Genomic DNA, 22,064 nt, shown 5'->3' on the forward strand with positions numbered 1-22,064 from the left:
CTTCGGTCCCATGCAGGGGGCAAGGCCCCAGTATGTGCTTTATATGTTATTGTATGGTATGTAGTAGTTTGGGGGAGCTCGCTAAGCTTCGTGCTTACAGTTTCAGTTTTTGGTTTCAGGTACTTGTTTTCAAAGGAGGAGCTCGGAGAGATTGCAGTGCACACACCATAATCAGTTAGCCTGGGAATGTTTACTCTCATAATAAGATTATGTTTTGGATTAATACTCGAAAATTATGTTATGACTTATGAGGCAGTTTTTATAAATATGGTTTTAGTAATGTTTTTAAAAGAAATTTTTAGTCATGATATATTATATCATCAAAAATTTAATAGTTACATTAATTTTATAGATATATTATATCATCAAAAATTATTCTATACGGTTGTCTATTCATCAAAACTGATACTAACTACAAATACAACCAAACAATTTAGATTTGAACCGCCACGTACACACAAACAGCCACATATGCTCAACCAAAATGGCAAAACCTGCAAAATCAATTTTACAATCAACTTGATTAAAATTCAATTTGTTGTATAAAATCCCATTTTGTTTTGCTTTGAGGCTTTCCCTAGTTTTCGACCAACTATAAATACAAAATTTGAAAATAAAAACAACAATCTAATTAACTCTTTTATTTGACATACTATTAACATGTATACAAGAAACAAAATGAATCACCTTTTGAGAACCATCAAATCGAATGTTAGTGTGGTTTTTTTTTCTCTTTCCAAGCTATTACATGATGCCAAAAGGATTTGAAATAAAGTTGAAAACAACTGAATAGTGATTATATACTTATTTTTATAACACTTGATTTTCTATTATAAAAGGTATTAAAAAAACTGAACCTTCATAATGATCGTATTATTGATATTGCGCCATAATGTTAGGTATCATTGTTTTCGATCCCAAAGGTGTGCATTCTTTAAAGTGTCCTTATAATCAAATATAGCGCTCTTGAATCCTGTTAAAACCAATACAAATAGTAAAATAAGATATAAGATAACAAGGCCTAAGACATAGCACCTAATTTCATTTATTTCTTTATTATAGCATCCTATTTTATTTCATATTACTACAACATGTAAAAATCTACCCAATTGTATACAAATTAATTTTCATTGATATTATTTGGTAGTTTTTTCAAAGTATAATGTTCTAATAAGAAAAACTTAAAAGTGCAATGCTATATCAAGCAAATAAATGGAACTGCATTGACACCAAAAATCTTGAGTATGATAAAATTTCAAATTTACCAAAATTTATTCTTCGTATAATATTTATGCTTGTGTGAAAAGAACAGTCATTTGCAGCCAACAACGGTAGCGCAGGTTAGACAATATAAAATAACAACAATAAAAATAATAATACCAAAGTCAAAAAATACTGAAATTTACATCACATACCTTTATGCAAGATCGGGTACTAGAGCCATTGACAAAACCTCAACTGTCTGATGCAAGAAACCATCTTGTGTCATAAAAAAAACTTATAGTGATGTCAAACAATTACAAAATAGTTTTTCCTACTATAATTAGGTAGATTTTCCAAAGTGCAATGTCTCAATAAAAAATAATTGAATGTAAAATCAAAGTATGATAATATAATACACATATTTAAATGGAAAATGGCCAAATACGTTTAAATGCAAGAAATAGCAATGTACTTTCAAAGTACATTATCCTGAAAAGAAAAAAAAATGGAATTAGTATCAAAATTTTAAAGTATAATGTTTTAATAAGAAAGTGAATTTTGAAATAGGATGTTGTAGTAGAGTATGATGAAATAAATTATAATACACGAAATAAATGAAAGTACATTGCTATTTTTTTGCAACTTAAGATTTTTGAGCACTGGATCAGATAACTAAAAGTTAAATATTAACATCAACTAACATATGCAGATGGTGAATTAAAAAAGTAATGTCATAACTAGCAGTAACCATAAGACATGATTGCATACCTCAAAAAACAATCTTTCTTTACATTGATTTGCATGTTCTTTGTCTTTTTAACGCCTATCTTTCTTTGATATAAATTGCAGGTTCAATAAGTTGCTATAAAGTCACCTTTGATGCGATCCTTCTGTTTCCTTCAAATCTTTTCATAAATCATGATCTCACTTGCTTGAATTTCATCTAAGAATCACCCAAAAAAAAGTATAAGCATAGTGTATATTGTATTAGATAATAACATCATATAGCAACTTGTCAAGGTTAACAACTTGCCTTGAACCTTCATCAAACAAAACCTTTATGGATAAAACTTCTTGAATGTTCTTGAAGACTCTCTTATTGTCTATATCAATGACAATGGTGTATATTGCATCAGGGGGTGAACCCACATTCACTCCCATGTTTAGTTGGCATAAAGAGTCTTTGGGTACATCATACCCTTTACAAGACCTAGCCCACCAACAACCTGCAACAAAGATATTAACCCAATGACATGAGACCATATTTGTTATAATTAAAGAGAACATCATTCCTTGACAACAGTTAGATTGAAGCATGAGATGAGACCATATTTGTTAAGGTATCCCATGCTACAGATCCTGCTAAACACTCCTTTTAACATTAAAACTAGGTCATCCATTAATATCATTTTGCTTTTCCTTAAAGTCGACCTTATCCATCTACACAAACCAAAAAGGAAAAAAAAAAAAAAAAGAAATATGATTTAAAATATAAACCATTAAAATTGTCATCATACAAAACATCAAATAATACACATATTGATATAAGTGAAAACATGAATTGACTTATTTAACCTTGCCATTATCACGTCATCTAAATATTTAATGAGCCCTTTTATTAGTTTGAATAAAGCCCCAACCTACAAAAGTGAAACATATAGTAAAAAGTGAAACATGTATTAAAATACAAACTACCTCGTCATAATCTTTCTTTTGGCTAAGTAAGTTAAGAAAAAACTAAATAAATATGTGTATAAGGAAACTAGTTTATTAATGGTTTGTTAGTTTTGGAAACAAAAAGTTATGTTGTATTTCTTTTATCTTCATCAGGTTACATCAGAACACTCCAAATGATCCCTCAATATGCATACACGAAAATAAGAATATAGCATCACTGGTAAATCCAGTTGTCTTTATTATGGAGTTGTTATGAATGTATGGATTCAAAAGCTATATAGTCTAATACTAGTCACTATGTATGGTAAATTAGACTAAAACTGAAATTAAATTTAAATTTTGGAAAAATATGATGCCTAAATTAAGTTTGGTGTAAAATCATTATGATATCTCACAAAAGGTTTTCCTTTTATCTCAAAAATCAAACTAAAAGAAGAGTGAATAAAATACTAGCCACTGATTAACAGCCAAACTCATAAAACATGAGTATAAACAGAGAATCGGGTATGTTGAAATTAAAGAAGCACATTTTTTTTCCTTATCAAACAATTGATGCGAGATTTTTTTTTGATGAAAATAAATTAGAGCAAGATACAATCTCACAAGGATAAAGGTAACAAAATCAAAGAGAAGAAGAAGAAGAAGAAGAAGAAGAAGAAGAAGAAGAAGAAGAAGAAGTGAATTTGTTGTCAATAGTGCAATTTTTTTTTGATGATTCATGGAAAGAGTTGAAGAAGACCTATATGTTGGCGTTTCCGTTTGGATTTTATTGTCAAAACACAACACACTTTGTGTATGTACGAATGAAATTCAACCCTAGAAACATCTAACTAAGCCTATATAATCACAGAAGTCATCTGAATCAACTGTAATCAACTACACATATAATATTGGAATCACTAAACATGAACTTCAATGTAACTTTTCCTATAGCACATTAACTCTTATATCCAGAGTTTTGATTATGTAAGATTCTTATATCCAGAGTTTTGATTATGTAAGATAGAGAAAGACAAGACTAGAATCAACTATAATCAACTAAACTTATGATATTGTTACCATAATAGAGAAAAATCGAGGAGCATACCTAGCGATTGATCGATCACGCCGCATAGTCGCACACGACAGAGCGGATAAGAAGACTGGTCAGAGATGCTCCTACATAGAAGAGGACGCAGAGTAAAATCTAATCGATAATTTGGGGGTGGAGCACGCAGAGTAATTTCCGAACGCTAATGGCGTAATGAAGTAGGGAGGGGGAACGAACGATGAATTTGGGAAAACTGTGAACTGAGGGTAATTTTATGTTGGTTTTCTTAAATTCCTTCAAAGTATATACATAAATACACTTGAATACGTGATGTATGTTATCTCCAAGTTTTATTTTTATTTTTTTATATACGTAAAGTTCTTAGTTTATGTTATCAACATAGTGTTATCAGCTTTGGACGTCAACGATTAGTTTGAATTTTCTTTTTATTTTTTTGTCGACATTTAAAAATTATTGAAAAAAATTTAGATGATTAAGTTATTGCTCGAGATATATATGCATATATAAATTCTTACGTGGTTTAGTAATTAGTCATATCTAAAAATTGTTAAATAGTATAAGTTGGATTTTAATTAAAATAATAACTTAACTAAAAATAATATGTATTTTTATAATAGTAGGTTATAGAAATTTCTATATTGTGCTACGGATAAGTATTCCGTAACTACTTGACTATGGAATATTCCGTTGCCAAACATCAATAAATTTTGATTTCGTAACTGTTTTGCAAATTCAAAAACAAATTTTATTCAAAAATATATACGGTCAAGCTTTTGGTAACAAGTTCCATAGTAGATTAGCTACAAAATTTTATGGTGTAGCAAATTTTTGTAGCAAACAATAGTTATGAATTTCAATTTCATAGCAAACTAGCTATGTATTTTGATTTTGTAGCCGATTAGTAGCCAACTAGCTACATGTATAGACTTCGTAACAAGTTCATAGCGAACTAGCTACGACCAATAACTCCGTAGCATATTCCGTAATAAAATAGCTATAAATTTTGATTTCGTAGCAACTTTCGGTAACGATTCAAGATTTAGCTACAAAAATGCAATTTCGTAGCCATTTCCGTAGCAAAATAGCTACGAGTAGCCCTGCCGTAGCATATTCCGTTGTGGAATAGCTACAAATTTTGATTCCATAGTAACTCTCCGTAGCTATTCAGGATTTAGCTACGGATTGCAATTCTATAGCTAATTTCGTAGCAAAATAGCTACAATAAGTCATTCCGTAGCATATTCCGTAATAGAATAACTACGGATTTTGATTCCGTAGCAACTTTCCGTAGTTATTTAGGATTTTTCTTGTAGTGCGTGCATATATCTCAAACGGCAAATCTTATGAAATGGATTGAAACATTCATTTTTTATCAAAAAATATGCGAAGTATGTAAGTTGGATTCTGATGCTTTAAAACAGGAAAGGTTTGAGGCATCAAATTCCTCAAATAAATCAAACTACAATAAAAGCATAAAACTCATATTCCTTTTGTAACATTTCTTAAAGTGACTTTTTACTTTTTTTTTTCTAAAAATCAAAAAGATATTTAGTAAAATGAAAATAACTTTTGTAATTAATAATTAATTTTTTAATAGAGGAAATCCTATCTTTTTAAAAAGTCATGATAACGTTATTTTTCCAACTTGTCAACCACTTAAAATATTAAATTATTTTTATACCCCCAACTATCCTAATCAATGTAAATATATAAACATATTATTTTTAGTTATTTTACATGTAAAAGTTAAACCAAATATTTCTAAAAAAAAAACAACTTTTATAAAATATCCTTTTAGAAAAAACCATTTTACAAAAAAGATTTTTATCCTTCAAAAGTTAAGTCAAACACCCTCTTAATACAACTAATTTATCGTTAAAATGATGATTCCTATGTGAAAAACTCAATAATCCAATATGTTATTGAGTATCTTTTATTTCAGTTTGTATGTTTTATGAATTACAGAATAAAAAAAGGTTAAACATGAAAATATTACATATATTTGTTTATTAAAATAAATTCTATTTTTCTTTTTCATAATTAGTTATAAAAGGAAAACAGGCAACAAGCTATACCGTTAAACTTTTTTATATGATAAATTCATTTCTTTTGAAGATAACATTCATAAATTGTATGAGACATAACATTTTTATGCATTATCTTTTGTATTATATTAAAAAGTTTCACCGCATTCGGCACGAAGAAACCAAATGTATCAAATGTGAATGGTATGAATATTTGTTAATTTTTTGCACACAATTTCTCGTGTTTTATGACTTTGCGTGTAGCAGGTTTTAGAGTAGCATATTCCACCTTGAACCCCCCTAACTCTCAAGCCCACGATAAGGCATACCCTTGTAAGGCTCACACAAGCGTGTTTCCCTCCAACTCATCCAAAAACCAAACCGTCAGACAGTCTAAGGGTATTTATACATAATAATAATAATAATAATAATAATAATAATAATAATAATAATAATAATAATAACAACCGTATCTTCACATAAAAAACCTTCTTCTTTCTATATCAAAACCTTTTTTTACAAAACATTTTGTTAAAATAAGAAGTTTTTATAAATATATTTTTTGTATAAATTTGTCCAAAAGGCTATTCGCATAGAAGGTTTTTTTTTATGTGAAAATATGTTGTTTATACAAAAATAAAACATATTTTCAAATAAAAAAACCTTTTTTAAAATTTAAAACACACACTTTCTACACTAAAAACATATTTTTGTTTGTGCACATATATAATTTGAAAATAAATAACATGTCAAATAGTATTTTCACCTAGGATGAAAAAATTATTTTCACATATTTTCACATCCTAATAAAATATTTTTTTGTGTGCACCTATATAATTTGAAAACGATTAACATGTCAAAAAATATTTTTTATAAATATCTTGGTTTTTTTTATGAAAATATGGTTTTTAGTTTAAGCAAAATCTAGTAAGCATAACCACTTGAATGTTTTTTATTTTAATATAAACCAATAAATTATAACACCAATTTTCAATTATAAAAGTTAATAAATATAAAATTTTGTTTACAAAAAATGAAAGTAATAATATATTATTTTTTTGGCTAAAATAACCAACATGAAAGTTCTAGTAGTTGTAAAGACGAATGTTTATATATAAAGAACATCGAAAATTGAGTTCGTACAGAATAGTTATGATTTTTTGTAAGTTTTGACGAAAATAACATATATAATGATGTTAATAAAATAGTATGTGACCAATGTTTATTTCTTATGTTTTTTTTATGTTTTAATATATTTTTTCACATATAAAAACCCTTTTTTTTTAAATGTTTTTAAAATAAAAATGATATATAGGAAAAAAAAAAGGTTTTTTATATGAAAATATTATTTTTGTATAAATATAATTTTATAAAGCAAAAAAAGCCATATTCAAAACTAAATTTTGAAAAAAATATATGTAAAAATACTACATTTAGGATAAATTTGTAATAAAATTTTAAAATATATGCAAAAAATGTAAATTTTAGAACAAATTTGTAATTTGAAAGCGGATGAAATTTCATATATACAAATTAGGGACAGATCAAGAACAACAAAAATCAATGGATCCTTAAAACATAAAAGATTAAACAAAAAAAATTCTAAATTTGAGACTTTTTAGTCATTTCAAGCAAAAACTAATACAAATTTGGGGACTTTTGGCAAAAGGCGATGCTAAAAGGGGCTATTTTATCAAAATATGCATATTTGGTGTTTCTTTAGTAAATTTGTAGGATTTTTTTTTAGCAGATAAAAAGGCTCAAAGTGAGTATATCTTTGGATCAGAAAAAATATATATAGACTTAATTGAATATAATGTCAAAATATAAGAACTTTATAGTAAATTTCCCGACGTATGTCCTTACAAAGACAAATTGTGGTTTTAATGATTTCCGATACAAACTGGCGACAGAAACTATTATGTTTTAAGATGTTCAATGGGACAATTCGAGTTTATTAGAAACCTCATCCCCTTGAGCGTCTTTGCCAAGAAGGGTTATAAATATTCAGGTGGAGAAGGGTTAAAGCTAATTTTAAGAAAACTAATGGTATTTATTTATTTACTACGTATCTTTTGAAGGCCATTGAATGTTGATGGTTGTTTTTGCTTAAAAAATCAATCTCTACAAGCATATTTTATAACAGTAGTATTTGTCGTGTAAAAAACACAAATCTAACATGTGATATGGAAACCGAATGTAAAAATATGATCTTCCACAAAATCAATTATAGTATCATAAATTCACAAAAGGCCAGTTAGACACTACTAATATTACAAAAAGTAAAATTTAAATCTCTCTTTTTCCCGTGAATGTGTTTATCAATTATTTATCAAAATCCAAGAAAGACCAAAAACAGATCAACTCACTAGCTTCCTTAGCCTCTTCTCAGCCCCTTTTGCAACCTTATTTTGTGGTTCTAATACCAGCGCATGCTTAAAATCTGGAAATATTAGAAATAAATAAATAAAATAACGTAAGAGTAATTTACATTTTTGGTCCCTAACTACATCAGACTTTTGCAGTTTTAGTCTCAAAAAGTTCTCTTTAAATTTTGGTCCTTATTTAAGGTTCTTATAACGGTCTTCCAACTTTAGACGCAAAAAATTAATTCGAAAAGTGACCAAAAACATACAAAAACTCGAATAACGACCAAAAATTGCAAGAGAACTTTTTGAGACAATAACTGAAATAATAAGTTATACTGAGGGACCAAGAATGTAACTTAGTCAAAATACAACGATTGGGGGAACCATTCTACTAATTTTACTGAATTAGCCACTTAACTACTAATATAACAACTATAAAAATGCAAAAATAATAATAAATAATAGTTCAATCTAAGAAAAAAGAAAAAGATTCGCACCTTGAAGAGCCTCTTTGTAATAAAGAACTGATTCTCTAGCAGTTCCTCTCCTTAAATATGCCTTCACATTCTGCAAATAGAAAAAAGATACAAATCAATATTATTATAAAAGAATATATGAATTTAATTTAAGTGATTAACAGCAAACATCACATATAATGTGTTCAGACATTTTATATGATTAAGTCAACATTTCCTTCTCATTAATATATATACACATCATTACCTTCTTATCAAGTGATATTGCTTTGCTACAATCCTCTTCAGCTTGTTGAAAGCTGTGATTTTAAAACATAACCATCATCAATTTAGTAGCAAAATTAATAACAATTTTATATATAAAAATAAATTAAATTCAAAGTAAAAAAAAAAAAAAAAAAAAAAAATACCATCCTAATTCTAAATAAGCAGCTGCTCTGTTACAGTAAAAGGTAGCATTGGATTCATCCAATTTAATAGCATCAGTATAATAGCTCACAGCTTTATTCCATTGTCTTCCTTTATATGCAGCATTTCCCTAACACAAACCACAAACAAAATTACTTCTTTAATAGAGAGTAAAGGGGTAAAAGGGTAAAATAGTAAAAACCTTTTCCTTCAACAATTCAGAAGCATCCATATTCCCATTCAAGTCTAGAGAAGGTGGCAAACTTGTAACAGCATTAACTTGTCCTTGTAAAGATTGATACATATCCAAAACAGTATCAAGTAGAAATTTATCTGATCCATGAAACGCAATAAACGAAACCCCAATACAAGAATCTTCATGCTTTCCAAAAGGAATGCTGACCTGGAAATTATTTGTAACATACATTAAATTAAATAAAATTTAGATTTTTCCAGAGTTGATTTAAGTATATAAATTACCTGACAGCAGCCAGACATAGTAGCAATGCTTAATAGAGCAAATAGCCTCTCATTATATTCAGTCAACAAACCTTTCTTTGAATCAAGTTTTAAAGGGGTATCAGCCACTGTAGGAATAACCAGAATTCCATCATCCTGTAAATACAGAAATAAGTACCTTTAGAGGGTATTTAAGTAAATACTGTATGCAAAGTACCTTTAAGAGACTGCGTAGAGCTGCTCTCATTTCTGTTCTGACTTTATAGTAAGCTTTGATATTTTCATGTGCAGCTGAAATTGCTGCATGAATATGATCAGATACATCAGATCCTAGCCTGGGCTTCACTGTTTTAATCCATTCTTCATGATTGGTTTTGAATTCATATCTGAAAAATCAAAAGCATGTTATTATTATAAACTATCAGAGCGATTAACTCATTAAAATTCATACATACCTTTGTAATAACAGCATTGCTGATGAAAGAGCCTTCAAAGCATTTGTTCCATTTTGGAGATTTGATTCCTCATTATGAAAATATTTTAAGCCTGGAACATTTGAAGAAATATACTGACCAATATTCATATGCTTTGGTTGTTGATCTGCAAAAAGATTGAACAAAAAGAACATCATCAAGTTAGTATTTTACTCATTTCATTCCCTCAATTTGTGGATCCATATACAGAAGAAAAAAGCTTCATACGATAAAATAGAGTAAATTACAAGAATAGTCCCTGTACTTCACCCGAAATCGCAAGCTAGGTTCATTTTCTGAAATCATCCTTGACTTTGGTTTTTGTTTTGGTATTGAACCCTGACTCGTGTGAAATGACTTTTCTACCCTTATGTGAAATAAGGGTATAAAAGTTGGGGATGACTTTGGGAAAAGCTTCAAAAAATAGATAAAACTTGCAATTTTGGGATTTTGGGTAAACTACATAGACCATTCTTGTAATTTACTCTAAGTTAAACAATCTAGGGCATAAAAATTTGGGAAGGAACTTACAACCAGATAACTTTTCAGTTACTTTGCTAACAATATATACAGTTTTCTGTTGAGGAACTTTGGATAACTGAAATAAATCATCAGCCACAACTATTCGTCTTGTCCTTCTAGGCTCAACAGGGTTCAATCTAAGAAGAACATGCCCAACACGATGCAAAACAGAAGGATCACGAGCAAATATTCCTGAAAGATTTTCATCATCAAACACATGAAATATAAAAAGAAAAAGCAACAAAACTGAAGACTTCTACTGACATGTAGTTTCACAAAAACCAAAAAAGACTACATGAAAATAAACATAGGACATACCAAGACTACATACCAACAGTGTCTAAACTCTGTGAATTAGGGAGAACCCCAATTGTGGATACAACTCCATGTGAAGGCCGGAATCCAAGGATGCCACAAAATGAGGCTGGGATTCTTACTCCTCCAATTGTATCAGTACCTTAGAATTTAACAAATAACATATGGAAAAGTTAACAGAAGGCATACAGAGAACAGAAAGAAAGCCTATTGTAAGATTGCTATAATTGCTCTTTTGCATTTTTACATATGAAAGAAGAATACCAATTGCAAAGTCAACAAGCTCTGCTGCAACTGCAACAGATGAACCACTAGAGGATCCACCAGGAACATAGGATGGCATTGCAGGGTTTGTTGGGGTCCCATAATGTGAATTTTCTCCAGTTGTCCTGAAATCATAATCCATAACTCACTTTCAAGCTCCATTGTTTTTACATTTAACTGATGAAAATGTCCGACTAACTAGTTGTAGGAAACATGTTTACATAAGACAAAAGAAGGGGAGATTTAACACCAGAAAATACATGGTGCAATAAATGAACAAACAATCCTTGTGTTAACTTCTTGTCTTTATGACAAGTTAGATGTTAATAATGTGGTTGTCTTGAATCTTGATAATGAAGACGAATGAAAAAAGGAGTACCCAAAAGATAACTCGTCCATGACAGTTCTTCCAACACAAGTAGCCCCATCCTTCAACAATGCAGTAACAACAATTGCAGTCTTTCCAGCTTCCTCGTGTGTTCTTTTCCAATCTGGGTTCCCGAATCCACTAACATACTCTTTCACATCAAAGCTACAACATAACAGCAGAATTCAACAACAATTACTCTTTTGTTTTTGCGTATTGTCATATGTAGCAGACTTCAAGTGCAAAACTAAGATGAATTTTAATTCAGAGTTGGAAAGGATAAAAGCTTAGTTGTTCTGCTTATATTGCTTGATTGATGTAGATAGCTCCCTTTCTACATGAAACACGTTTTGAGTAAAATGGTACTCCATTTAAACACCATCATCGATTGTCCTGATGTTTTTTCTTTTTTGAAAGATTCATTCAAAATTTATTTATTTGCCCAATAGACGGTCAAACATTGTGATCCTTTTGGCGTAGCTCTCTTTTACAAATGATATGTATTGCATAAATTAGATACGCTGCAAAGAGAGTACACTCGAGTGCATAACAGCATCATGATACATATCAAAAATATAAACGGTAAACTATCATTAACAATGTATCATCATCCAGTGATCCACTTGCGTATAAAAACAATTCAAAAATGCATAGAAATAGACATGAATAGAAGAATAGATAGAAACTAACACATCGCTGACGGCAAAAGTCAGGCCAGAGAGAGGTTGTTTTGCAGCGGGAGGAGGCGGCTGAGGAAACGGAAGCAGCTCGAAACGCTCTATAAAAGCACCATAATCTTCTCTTATCGCATACCTACCTTTTAATCGACGCCTCCGAGTCTCTGCGGTGAGGATCAATATGCCGGCGACGCTGACGCCGATCACGATCCATACTTTTGGGTTTGAGACATTGTTTTTCACTCTCTCCAGATTTATAGCTTTCAACGACATAGATTGATAATCGATTCACCGATTATGAGGTGATTTCTAATGATATAATATTTGGATCAGTGAAGCCGGCGAAGGAGATTCGACGAATTCCGTTTTCAGGGTTTTATGGGAAAGCAAGGGTTTTAGACCGAGAGAAAGCTATATCACGTTATCGTGCGCTCCACGCAGACGGACGGTATAAGCCTATTGCTATTGTGCGCATGTCGCCAAGTCCCCATTGGTGGGTATACGTATATTCATGAATTATTTGAGTACAATTTTGGTAAATCACAAATATTTATTGTTGACTTTAGTTATCATTTACTTTCTTCATCAATTCATTTTTTTTTCTCTTTTTCTCAAGAAATAATTATCAAAAATCTCAAAAACAATAAACAAAAATACAGATATATTGTTTACGAAAAACAATAACAATAACAATGTCTCCCATAAAAATGGGTAAGAAGAAGGTAAGATGGTACGTAGTTTATATTTTTTCCAAATATGTTATTAGAAAAAAAATAAAAAATAAAAGTAGAAAAATAAATTAAAATCAATTTATGATAACATTTTCCCACTTTGAATGATCTCATGCATATAAATATATAATCCCTTACATATAAATTGTCACCACAAGGCCAAATGGTATACATTGCACGAGATGGTCCGTGGTCTAGGTGGCCACGAACCACGACCGTGCACACCACCCCGGTGGTTCGTGGTCGTGGCCTTCCGTGCTCTGGACAACGAATTCAAACGGCCAATAGCTTCATTTCTTGCATTAAATCACGTTTGACCTTTCTTCCCCCTTCCTAACGGCTATTTTTCAATTTCTTCAATATTTATCTATAAATACTACCAATATCTTCTTATTTTTCATATAATTCTACTCCATTTAGATATATTTTTGTTGTTTGATCCTTTAAAAATCATGTCTCCCAAAAATAAGAACTGGTCAGGAGAAGAAGAAGAGAAATTAGCACAAGCTTGGTTGACGGTTTCGGAAGAAGACGTTGGTGAAACTTACGGTTCTTTTTGAAGAAATGTTGAAAGTGTTTTCAATGGTTTAATGGGTGGTGCAGTTCGAAATGTTGATAAAATATGCTTGAAGTGGCACGATATGAGGGTCAGGTGTTCTGAGTTCAATGGAATTTACAACTTTGTTATAAACAACGTTCATGAAGCCGAAATCGATCCGGTTAATATGGCCATGGAGCAATATGAAAACACAAATCAACAACGTTTTAGACATGTCAAAGCTTGGCAAAAATTGAAGAATTCCCCAAAATGGAATAATCTTGCAAAAAAACACAAATTAGAAGTTTGGTATTTTTAGCTTTTCAATTATTAATGTATTTTTTATTGTGTTTTTTTATTTTACTTAATGTAATTTTTAATTTTAACGTAATTTTTTTCGTTTTAGTTAATGTAGTTTTTAATTAATGTAATTTAGTATTTTAAATTAATGAAAAATAGTATTTAAAAAAACAATTATATGAATTTTTTAATTAAATTTAATTAAAGTAATGAGGTGGAGTGGTGTGTTATTGGTAGGTATCCCATGTTAGTGGTAGGAGAATATGGTGCTGATGTGGCACCCACCACATATATGGTATGTGGTGGGTATAACGGATGGTCTAAGGGGCGATGATCCCCTTCAAAATTTCATATCTCTCTCTCTCTCTCTCTCTCTCTATATATATATATATATATATATATATATATATATATATATATATATATATATATATTAAGTCGTTGCAGATTCGCAGGTAGCGGCAAAAAAAAGATAAAAAGATTGGAGCCAAAATTAATGAAGAAGACAAGAGATGTCAATCGATCTTTCAGAATTCTAAACAATCAAGTGATCGCCCCTATTGGTAGGTAACTAAAGCAAATCAAACATCCCCACATTAACCACATTACAAAACAATTTTTGAATTTTTTATTTGCTTTAATTCTTAAATTGAAAATGATTTCTAAAAAAATTCTTGATTCCTTTTTTAATTTCGTAGTAGTGAATCGAAGACGTTCTTATTCTGATATCTAAAAAATGAATTGAAAAAAAAAATATCTATTGGAAAAAGATGGTTTGTTTTTTTCTGAAAAACAATTTCTAGTTTACTTATTCTGAGGAAAACGAGTTTGAAAAAAAAAAAAAAAAAAAAAAAAGAATTTTGGAAAATGATTTCTGAAGGTGCCACCCTCTTTTACTAAAAAAAAAATCTAATATTAAGGGTCTCATTTTTTTGTAAGGGCCCTCAAATATGTTTGAATCTATCATACATAAAGCTATATAAATAGATATTGTTTATCACTTTGTTATCTTCATTAAATATTTGTATTTCATATAAAATTATGTTTATCCCGACACATGTTATGGGCTAAGTGTGTTGCTATTTGTGTAATTTGTCTTTTCTATTTTAGTTTTAAACAAAGCATTAATGAAGTTTGTGTCGGTGGACTAAAACTGTAAATAAAAGTGAAGTGAAGGGGCTATTTTGTAGTTACTCTAAATTGATAAACAAATAAGAAAAAATGTCTCCAACGGTCGAAAAACAGTAACGTAAAAATCCCCTCATAACCCTCGTCCTTTCCATAATGTTTCAGGTCTCTCTTTCTCTTTACTCAGATCACTCACACAAACCGCATTGTCTTCTTCTTTCTCTGTTTCTCTCTCCAATCCATCAATGGATGTAGCTGTGATCGATTGGAAAGATTCGAAGTTCGAAAAGGACATACTTTATGAAGACATTAACGCTCCACAATGGATTGATTTCTCCAATCATGATCCTCCTGTTGATGATGAAGCTTGGTTCTGCCGCCCTGGTGAATTTTTGTTCTTCTTTTCTTATACATGCTAACTGTTTAGTGATTTTCATATGCAATGGATTGTTTTTTTTCAGATGTTTTTTTGTGGTAATGTTATATCAACTTATGATTATCACATGTTTTCGAGTGAGATCTTAGAAAGCACTACAATTTTGAAAGTTTCCTGGTGATTTGTTATTGTTATACAATCAAACTGTTTGCTAAGTTCGATTGTAGTAATTTTGATATGCAATGGATTCGATTACTTTTGCCGATTTTTTTACTGCAACTTGTAATTGTCAATGTTTTCGGGTTAGATTTAAGAATTTACGATGACTTTGAACTTGTAATTGTAATTGTTATGTTATTCGAACTTCAAAAGTCAAAATAACATTGTTTTTTATTGATTTATGATTGTTATTTGTTCATGATTGTGGTTTACAGATTGTGATCATCCAAAGACGGTGGAAGATTTCTTCAGGCAAAGAACCCCCAATTCCGCAAAGGTTCTAATTCTCAGATCTTGTTTGATTTCCGTTTCATTATACTCTTAATCAAATCCTTTTCACGAGATCTACTTATGTTTGATTTGATGAATCTACTGATCCTCCATTTATCTTTCCATGTAGCTTCCTAGATCGGTTAGCGTTTCAGAGATCCCTGAATTTAGTGATCGAAATCGCAGGTATACAAACTCTGTTTATAACAATAAATTCCGATCGAATCCATGGTTTATAAACCCTAAATCACATTTATATTTCTGTTCATAGAGATGCAGCATTGAAGAAGAGGGGTTTCCCATTGAACAAAGACTCAAAAACTACAAAATGCATTCAAGATAGTGAGAATCAGAACCCCAATTTCTCAACCCCTCCTATTCACAAACCCAAATCCATAAAAGAAATGATCAAATCAAGCTCAGAGAAGATCAATGTCGATAACGATTTCTTACTAAAAGAAGAACCCCAACCCCCAAGGCTTCTGAAACACACATTGTCTGCTCGAAATCTATTTGCTGGAAGAGATATATTGAATCAGGTCACTGAGTTTTGCAACGAGTTGAAGCGATTGGCAACAAGAACAAAAGATAATGGTGAAAAAGAGATTGTAAATAAGAGTGTGGTGCCTTCAAAGAAACAGGAAATGGGAGTTTTGCAGGAAAGTAAAAGTGAAAGGAAGCCATTGTTAGAGAATCCTGAAGAAATGGAGCATAAGAATGTCAAGGAGAAGCTCACAAGGAAAAAGTAAGTTATAAATTCGGTATTTTTTATGCAAAAGACATTATTGCCCTTCTTATGGACTAAATTTGTTTGTGATATTTATAATGTTTATGATGTTAGGATGAATGGTGATTTAGAGAACACCCCGATTGCATTAAATATGAAAACCATAAGAGGCAAAGATGAGGAAAGACTGTTGCAGATTCGAACAAATCCTCCATCGCCGCAATGCTTTTCTGCTAACCGTGGGACCCCCAAACCCACCCCACCCCCTAAGGCATCACGTCTGAGAACTAAGGTATGTGGTATGTTCCATTTTTATGAAAGTTTCTTTTTTTTTTTTTTTTTTTTTTGGATACAAACCAATTATGCGAATTTAAATTATATAGGAGAGAGGGATACTAGAAGAAATCAGTATAAAGGAGGTGAAGAAGGAAGTCAAAGTCAATACAAATCAAGCTGCTCCTCTTTTAACACAGAATGAAGCAAAAGGGTTGGATGTTTTCTGGTTGTTTAAACCCTGCACACTTTCTGGCTAAATTTTATTTTATTTTTTATAAAAAAAAATAATAATATGAGTTCCTCTTTTCATTATGTTTCCAATTTATTAATTCTTTTTTTTTTTTTTTTTTTTTTCATGATAGCAAAGTTGTGTAATAATTGGAAGACTTTGTAATATCTAATATGTTACATTAAAGAACCCAAAAAGGGTCAATAAATATGTCAATTTTATAGAGTAGAATTATTCTCATTCTCGTATGTCCTATATTTTATTGGTAATTTATTCAGATTTGTGTTTTCATTTTGGCAAAAAGGAGCATAAATAATTTGATGGGTTACAAAAACAATTGATTCAAGATTTAAACAAAAATGATCGTACAAATGGAAGTCACAACTAGGGATTCAAACATTCTAAGCACTACTTTGATGATTGGAATTCTAATTCTTCAAGAGATATTCGAACTTGCTACTCTTCTCTCTCTCAAGCCTTCAAAAATCGTTGTTGGTGATTTTATATCACCAAATATATTTTAGTGTAATGGATTCAACAAGTGTTTCAAGAATAATGTTTTAGTTATAATACAAGTTAGGAGGTGTGGGAGTGCACACTTGTATTTACTAAACATTGTTAGTACAAGGACTAATATGTCATTCTTGAAAAATGCAAATTCAGGGACTAATCTGGTTTTTCTGAAAGATACAAACTGTTCTCATTTATCCGTTGAGTTGAACATAGAAAACCGGGAAACGCTTCCTTCTTCATCTTCTTCTAAAATTAATTCTGATTTTGTGCCTAGAATCAGAATTGTTGCATCAGGAATTATCCTAAGTTTGGATTTCGTGATACCCAGGGCATATAGGATCGAAATATCAAACAAAGAAAGTGATTACACAATTCCTGTTTTGTTATCCAGATTTCCATAACCCTATTTCAATATTTCCAACAATCGCCATATTCTTCCTCACTAGCTCTCAAGACCATTTTTCCAAATGAAGAGAATAGTGAAGGTAGGTTTTTGTTTATTCACTTTGACCGCTAAACTTTAAAAGTTTTCCCCTTTAATTCTCTTTATAGCTTCTAATTCACTTTCTAATCATTAACTTCCCAAAATAACCTTAGAATGTTAAGTTCATAAAACTATTGGTCCAAATCTAGTTGCATGGTTAAACCTATGTTTCTAAATTTGGCAAGTTTAGTCCATCAAACTTAGATTCCTTATTCATATGATAACTTATCTTTGTTTCCTTTAAAAAAATAAAAATCCAAATTTACTAAAACTGACAAAAGTTATAGCCTAAAAATATAGGTGTTAAAATCGACGGTCGATTAACGTTACATGATGGTTGATGAAGGTCCAATTGAATAAAATTTTAAAAAAATTACAGCCTAAATATGGGTGTTACAATCAATTGTCGATTAGTGTTACCTAGATGGTTGATGAAGATCTAAATAAGTGGATATTACTAGTAAGATACGATCTAAATTTAGGTTAATACATAATGATTTTGTTATTGTTTCCCCTTTTGTTTTAACTAGAGAATGTTCATCCATGTTTCAGTGGGGACGCATACAATGTTTTGCTTACAAAATTACAATGATTGTTTTTAGAAAAGAAAAAATACCTCACAGAGACCATTTTTGTAATTTATTTTCTACGTAAGGATACAAACTCACTTTTTAAAATTTATTATTAGGAAGAGGCATTTATATAATTTTTTAATATATACACCATTCATATAAATATAATTATGCACAAATACCTATTATGTAAACTACAATGACGGTTTTTGTAATTTATTTTCTATGTAGGGATCAAAGTGAAACCTACAAACTGTGAATATACGAAAGGTAAGAGATGGAAATGCAGGCGTTCAAAATTAAGTGGGTAAGCGATATTTTATAAAGTAAGGAATAGAAAGTGGCGTTCGACAAAGTGGTTAAAAGTATGAACATACCAAAGTTTAGGGATCAAATATGCTAAAATAAGAAAGTTTTACATTCTAAAGTAAAAGACTTCATGGCTAAAATTTTAGATTATTTATGGTCAACATAACAAAATTTTGGGGTAAAAATGTAAAACTCTAATACTATACATTGCGGCCAAAATTTAAAATAAAGTTTTAATGGCAAAAGTTTAAAAACCTAAAACTTTTCTATTCATATGAACTTTTATTTTAAGATTATTTGTGGTCTAACAAAATTTTAGCCGAAAAGGTGACATTTCTAAAATGTTGTGGCCAAAATATGAACCAACATAAAGTCTCTTATTCCTTAAAGCCTTGTCAATATATATATATATATATATATATATATATATATATATATATATATATATATATATATATATATATATATATATATATATATATATATATATAACATTTTAGACATTTTCTTGAAATTTAAGAGGTACCACAATAACTACATAATATACAATCAACTTATGCTTATCATTTAAATGCACGTTTACATTTACGTTTGTGAAATTAATCACATTAAACGTTAACGTTTTAGAAATTCAATCAAAAATAATAATAATAAACGGTATCCCTTTGTCGCTCTACACTCTCATTTTCTCCAACCTCACATAGCAAAAAACCTAATTTAAAGAGCTGACATAGCACCTCATCTGCCCACCTCATCATCAACAGCACCATCGGTATTGAACCACCACCTACTCTCTATCTACGACCTAGCCCATATCAGTATTCTTGGTGCTTGGAAAGGAACGAATACCAGATAGATAAATTTGAACTTACAAATGAACAAAATTCCATATCTATAAGCATCTTACCTTTCTCATTTTTGTGATTTACATCTCACCATTCAGATCGATGGGCTTTGTTTACTTCTCGGGGTGTTTTATTCCATTTTGACTTATATTATGGCAATAGTCTTTGATTTTCCGTTCTCTCTATAATTTAAGCATAAGTACTGTTGAATGCTATCACTACATCACCACCATCTCTATACTTTTAATGCATCCTAAGTAATTCAAACATTAAAATTCGGATAAGGAATTAATTATTCAAACAATTGGTAATTATCTTTTATTTTGGTAAGGATATTCATATAACAACAATAAAATTCAGATTTTATTAGTCAAAAATGATTTAGGAAATTATCCTTCAGCAAAACATCAAGAAATCTCGAAAATCCCTCTGTTTGACGCTCCGACTCGCTGAGTCACTAACTGGACTCACCGAGTTGGATTGACTCGCCGAGTCAGGTCGGGCAGAGGGTAGAAAAAATGATTTTCATAGAGGATGAACATACAAGGCATCAATACAAAAGAAACCAATCAAGCCTCTGATACCACTGATGAGTTTTACACAAAATAACATCCTATGTGCTCATGCAAACCCTAAAGCTTAGATCTAGGTTTCTCTATTGTACATGCAATTCATCCAAGACTTACAAAACCTAGATCTAACATACATAACTCGAAATTATCATAAGAAAACAGATCTAGATGATTACATCTTGAACAATGGCTTGAACCTTTTGTCTTAGAGTCACTAGTGTCACTCCTCTAATGGCTTACAAACACCACACAAGTAAGAGGATGATATGAGAGAGAGAGAGAGAGAGGAGAGAGGCACAATTTCGGCTATGAAGGCTCTAAGGGTTCAAGTGGCTGAAAATTGGAAGCCTTAGGGTCTTATTTATACTGGTGCTGCTAAGGTTTCAGTCTAAACCCTAATGGATAGCTTAGGCCTTAAGCAATCCAAGGAAGCTTCTGAAATAGGCCCCTTATGGCCGAAATTAGGATGGACACATCCCTAATTTTGTCCATGCCTAGTCCAAGAGGCTCCTCAGCCCAATATTCAATTATCACACATTTGACAGTTTAAGTCCCTGATATTTAATTAATGTCTTTTAGCCACAAAATTAATTCTTAATTAATTACTGTCTAATATTAATTAAACCATATGATTTCTCCTTTAATATAGTATTCATATAATATATTAATAAACCATATTAACCTCTCTATTCATAAATCACCCTGTCAAGTTGCTTTTGTGAAGGCAACCCAAAAGGACCATGCACAACCAGGTCAAGTACTTACCAAATATAGTTACGGGCTTAGACACTAATCCAACAGTATCAACCTAAAAGGACCATGCACAACCGCATCAAGTACTTACCAAATATAGTTACGGGCTTAGACATTAATCCAACAGTCTCCCACTTGGATAGTCTAGTAACTATAAATGCAAACACAATCTGATTAGCAATCGTAGCTCTCAAAGATGATGTTGAGCTCTAATATCATCAACAACTTGTCATTTAGATAAGGGATCGTATAGTCCTCTGTTCTAGATATCGTGCAGACAATTACATGGAACATAGTCATACTTATTGTCTAACAGTTTGTTTCTCGATCTTTAATTCGTTTGACATAGAACTTAATTAAACACATCAATTTAGTCCTGATCGGGCTCGGCATATAAGTCAAACCAAATCATCGAGGGGCCTTGATATCGCTTTTACCCTCTTAGGATAAAAGGAACAGATAAACTTCGACTAATATGCATTTACTATTCACTAATCAAATCATACACAACAATGTGTTTTATAACATCAAGTTACTGATGTGTTTACGCATTATCAATGTAAAACCAATTAGAAAACAATAAACCATATATCTAGGTTTTAAGACCATATGATATTATCGTCTTGAGATCATTCGAGATAAATTCCATGAAGTGATTCCAGCAAGCATGGATTTATTCCAATGCTCAAATCTTATTCATAAGCACTCATGAACGTTGTAGCAAACTTTTGCTATGTCTAATACACTTTAGACAATCTATACACCAATTCATGACAATCTTCATTCATACCTACTTCCAGCATATGAACGACTATGGACCGTTCGAATAAATTTATTATTCAGGAAGTCAAAACATTCAAAATGAAACAATAGGTAAACAATAAACATAAGACAGTAACTTTACTAATAAATAATACCCATTTATTTAATCATCGAA

General features: G+C 30.6%; 3 protein-coding genes across 8 annotated transcripts; 1 reads left to right on the forward strand and 2 right to left on the reverse strand.

The window, feature by feature from the left end:
* Nucleotides 1-282: 282 nt before the first annotated feature.
* On the reverse strand, nt 283-4,220 carry LOC145013902 (uncharacterized). Of its 5 annotated transcripts, XM_078972254.1 has the most exons (8): nt 3,968-4,219; nt 2,779-2,843; nt 2,531-2,643; nt 2,237-2,429; nt 1,972-2,146; nt 1,416-1,692; nt 858-973; nt 283-494 (listed from the first exon to the last, which is right to left on the reverse strand). In XM_078972254.1, the coding sequence occupies exons 2-5, from the start codon at nt 2,784-2,786 to the stop codon at nt 2,143-2,145; spliced, it is 318 nt and encodes a 105-aa protein (XP_078828380.1). In that variant the 5' UTR covers nt 2,787-2,843; nt 3,968-4,219; the 3' UTR covers nt 283-494; nt 858-973; nt 1,416-1,692; nt 1,972-2,142. The 5 variants fall into 5 exon arrangements, 4 of the variants coding, with proteins under 4 accessions (XP_078828380.1, XP_078828378.1, XP_078828379.1 ...); XM_078972252.1 differs by lacking the exon at nt 2,779-2,843 and having other exon boundaries at nt 1,416-1,462; nt 3,968-4,220; XM_078972253.1 differs by lacking the exon at nt 2,779-2,843 and having other exon boundaries at nt 1,416-1,479; nt 3,968-4,220.
* Nucleotides 4,221-8,140: 3,920 nt separating this feature from the next.
* TOC64-V (translocon at the outer membrane of chloroplasts 64-V) lies at nt 8,141-12,737 on the reverse strand. Its single transcript, XM_078975805.1, has 13 exons — nt 12,299-12,737; nt 11,621-11,773; nt 11,242-11,366; nt 10,994-11,119; nt 10,672-10,854; nt 10,123-10,267; nt 9,885-10,053; nt 9,689-9,823; nt 9,411-9,611; nt 9,211-9,338; nt 9,048-9,099; nt 8,822-8,891; nt 8,141-8,398 (listed from the first exon to the last, which is right to left on the reverse strand). The coding sequence occupies exons 1-13, from the start codon at nt 12,556-12,558 to the stop codon at nt 8,316-8,318; spliced, it is 1,830 nt and encodes a 609-aa protein (XP_078831931.1). The 5' UTR covers nt 12,559-12,737; the 3' UTR covers nt 8,141-8,315.
* A 2,413-nt stretch (nt 12,738-15,150) lies between these two features.
* On the forward strand, nt 15,151-17,116 carry LOC145015853 (interferon-activable protein). 2 transcript variants are annotated; one of them, XM_078974327.1, is made up of 6 exons: nt 15,151-15,366; nt 15,793-15,854; nt 15,978-16,033; nt 16,119-16,592; nt 16,689-16,873; nt 16,958-17,116. In XM_078974327.1, exons 1-6 carry the CDS (start codon nt 15,228-15,230, stop codon nt 17,050-17,052), a joined length of 1,011 nt encoding a protein of 336 aa, XP_078830453.1. In that variant the 5' UTR covers nt 15,151-15,227; the 3' UTR covers nt 17,053-17,116. The 2 variants fall into 2 exon arrangements, with proteins under 2 accessions (XP_078830453.1, XP_078830452.1); XM_078974326.1 differs by having other exon boundaries at nt 16,689-16,866.
* Nucleotides 17,117-22,064: the final 4,948 nt, after the last annotated feature.

The sequence above is a fragment of the Lactuca saligna genome, chromosome 9, assembly GCF_052625555.1.
Source record: "Lactuca saligna cultivar CGN05327 chromosome 9, ASM5262555v1, whole genome shotgun sequence".
Taxonomy (NCBI): domain Eukaryota; kingdom Viridiplantae; phylum Streptophyta; class Magnoliopsida; order Asterales; family Asteraceae; genus Lactuca; species Lactuca saligna.

Excerpts from the sequence above, each read along its gene's own strand:
- LOC145013902 (XM_078972252.1), bottom strand. The coding sequence starts at position 3,993 with ATGCGGCGTGATCGATCAATCGCTAG. Across the intron at positions 2,644-3,967 it reads CGTGATCGATCAATCGCTAG|ATGGATAAGGTCGACTTTAA; the intron begins GTATGCTCCTCG and ends TGGTTTGTGTAG. Across the intron at positions 2,430-2,530 it reads GGGATACCTTAACAAATATG|GTTGTTGGTGGGCTAGGTCT; the intron begins GTCTCATCTCAT and ends TCTTTGTTGCAG.
- TOC64-V (XM_078975805.1), bottom strand. The coding sequence starts at position 12,558 with ATGTCGTTGAAAGCTATAAATCTGGAGAGAGTGAAAAACAATGTCTCA. Across the intron at positions 11,774-12,298 it reads ACTTTTGCCGTCAGCGATGT|CTTTGATGTGAAAGAGTATG; the intron begins GTTAGTTTCTAT and ends GTTATGTTGTAG. Across the intron at positions 9,100-9,210 it reads GCTTATTTAGAATTAGGATG|CTTTCAACAAGCTGAAGAGG; the intron begins GTATTTTTTTTT and ends TTAAAATCACAG.
- LOC145015853 (XM_078974326.1), top strand. The coding sequence starts at position 15,228 with ATGGATGTAGCTGTGATCGATTGGAAAGATTCGAAGTTCGAAAAGGAC. Across the intron at positions 15,367-15,792 it reads AGCTTGGTTCTGCCGCCCTG|ATTGTGATCATCCAAAGACG; the intron begins GTGAATTTTTGT and ends TGTGGTTTACAG. Across the intron at positions 16,593-16,688 it reads GAGAAGCTCACAAGGAAAAA|GATGAATGGTGATTTAGAGA; the intron begins GTAAGTTATAAA and ends TTATGATGTTAG.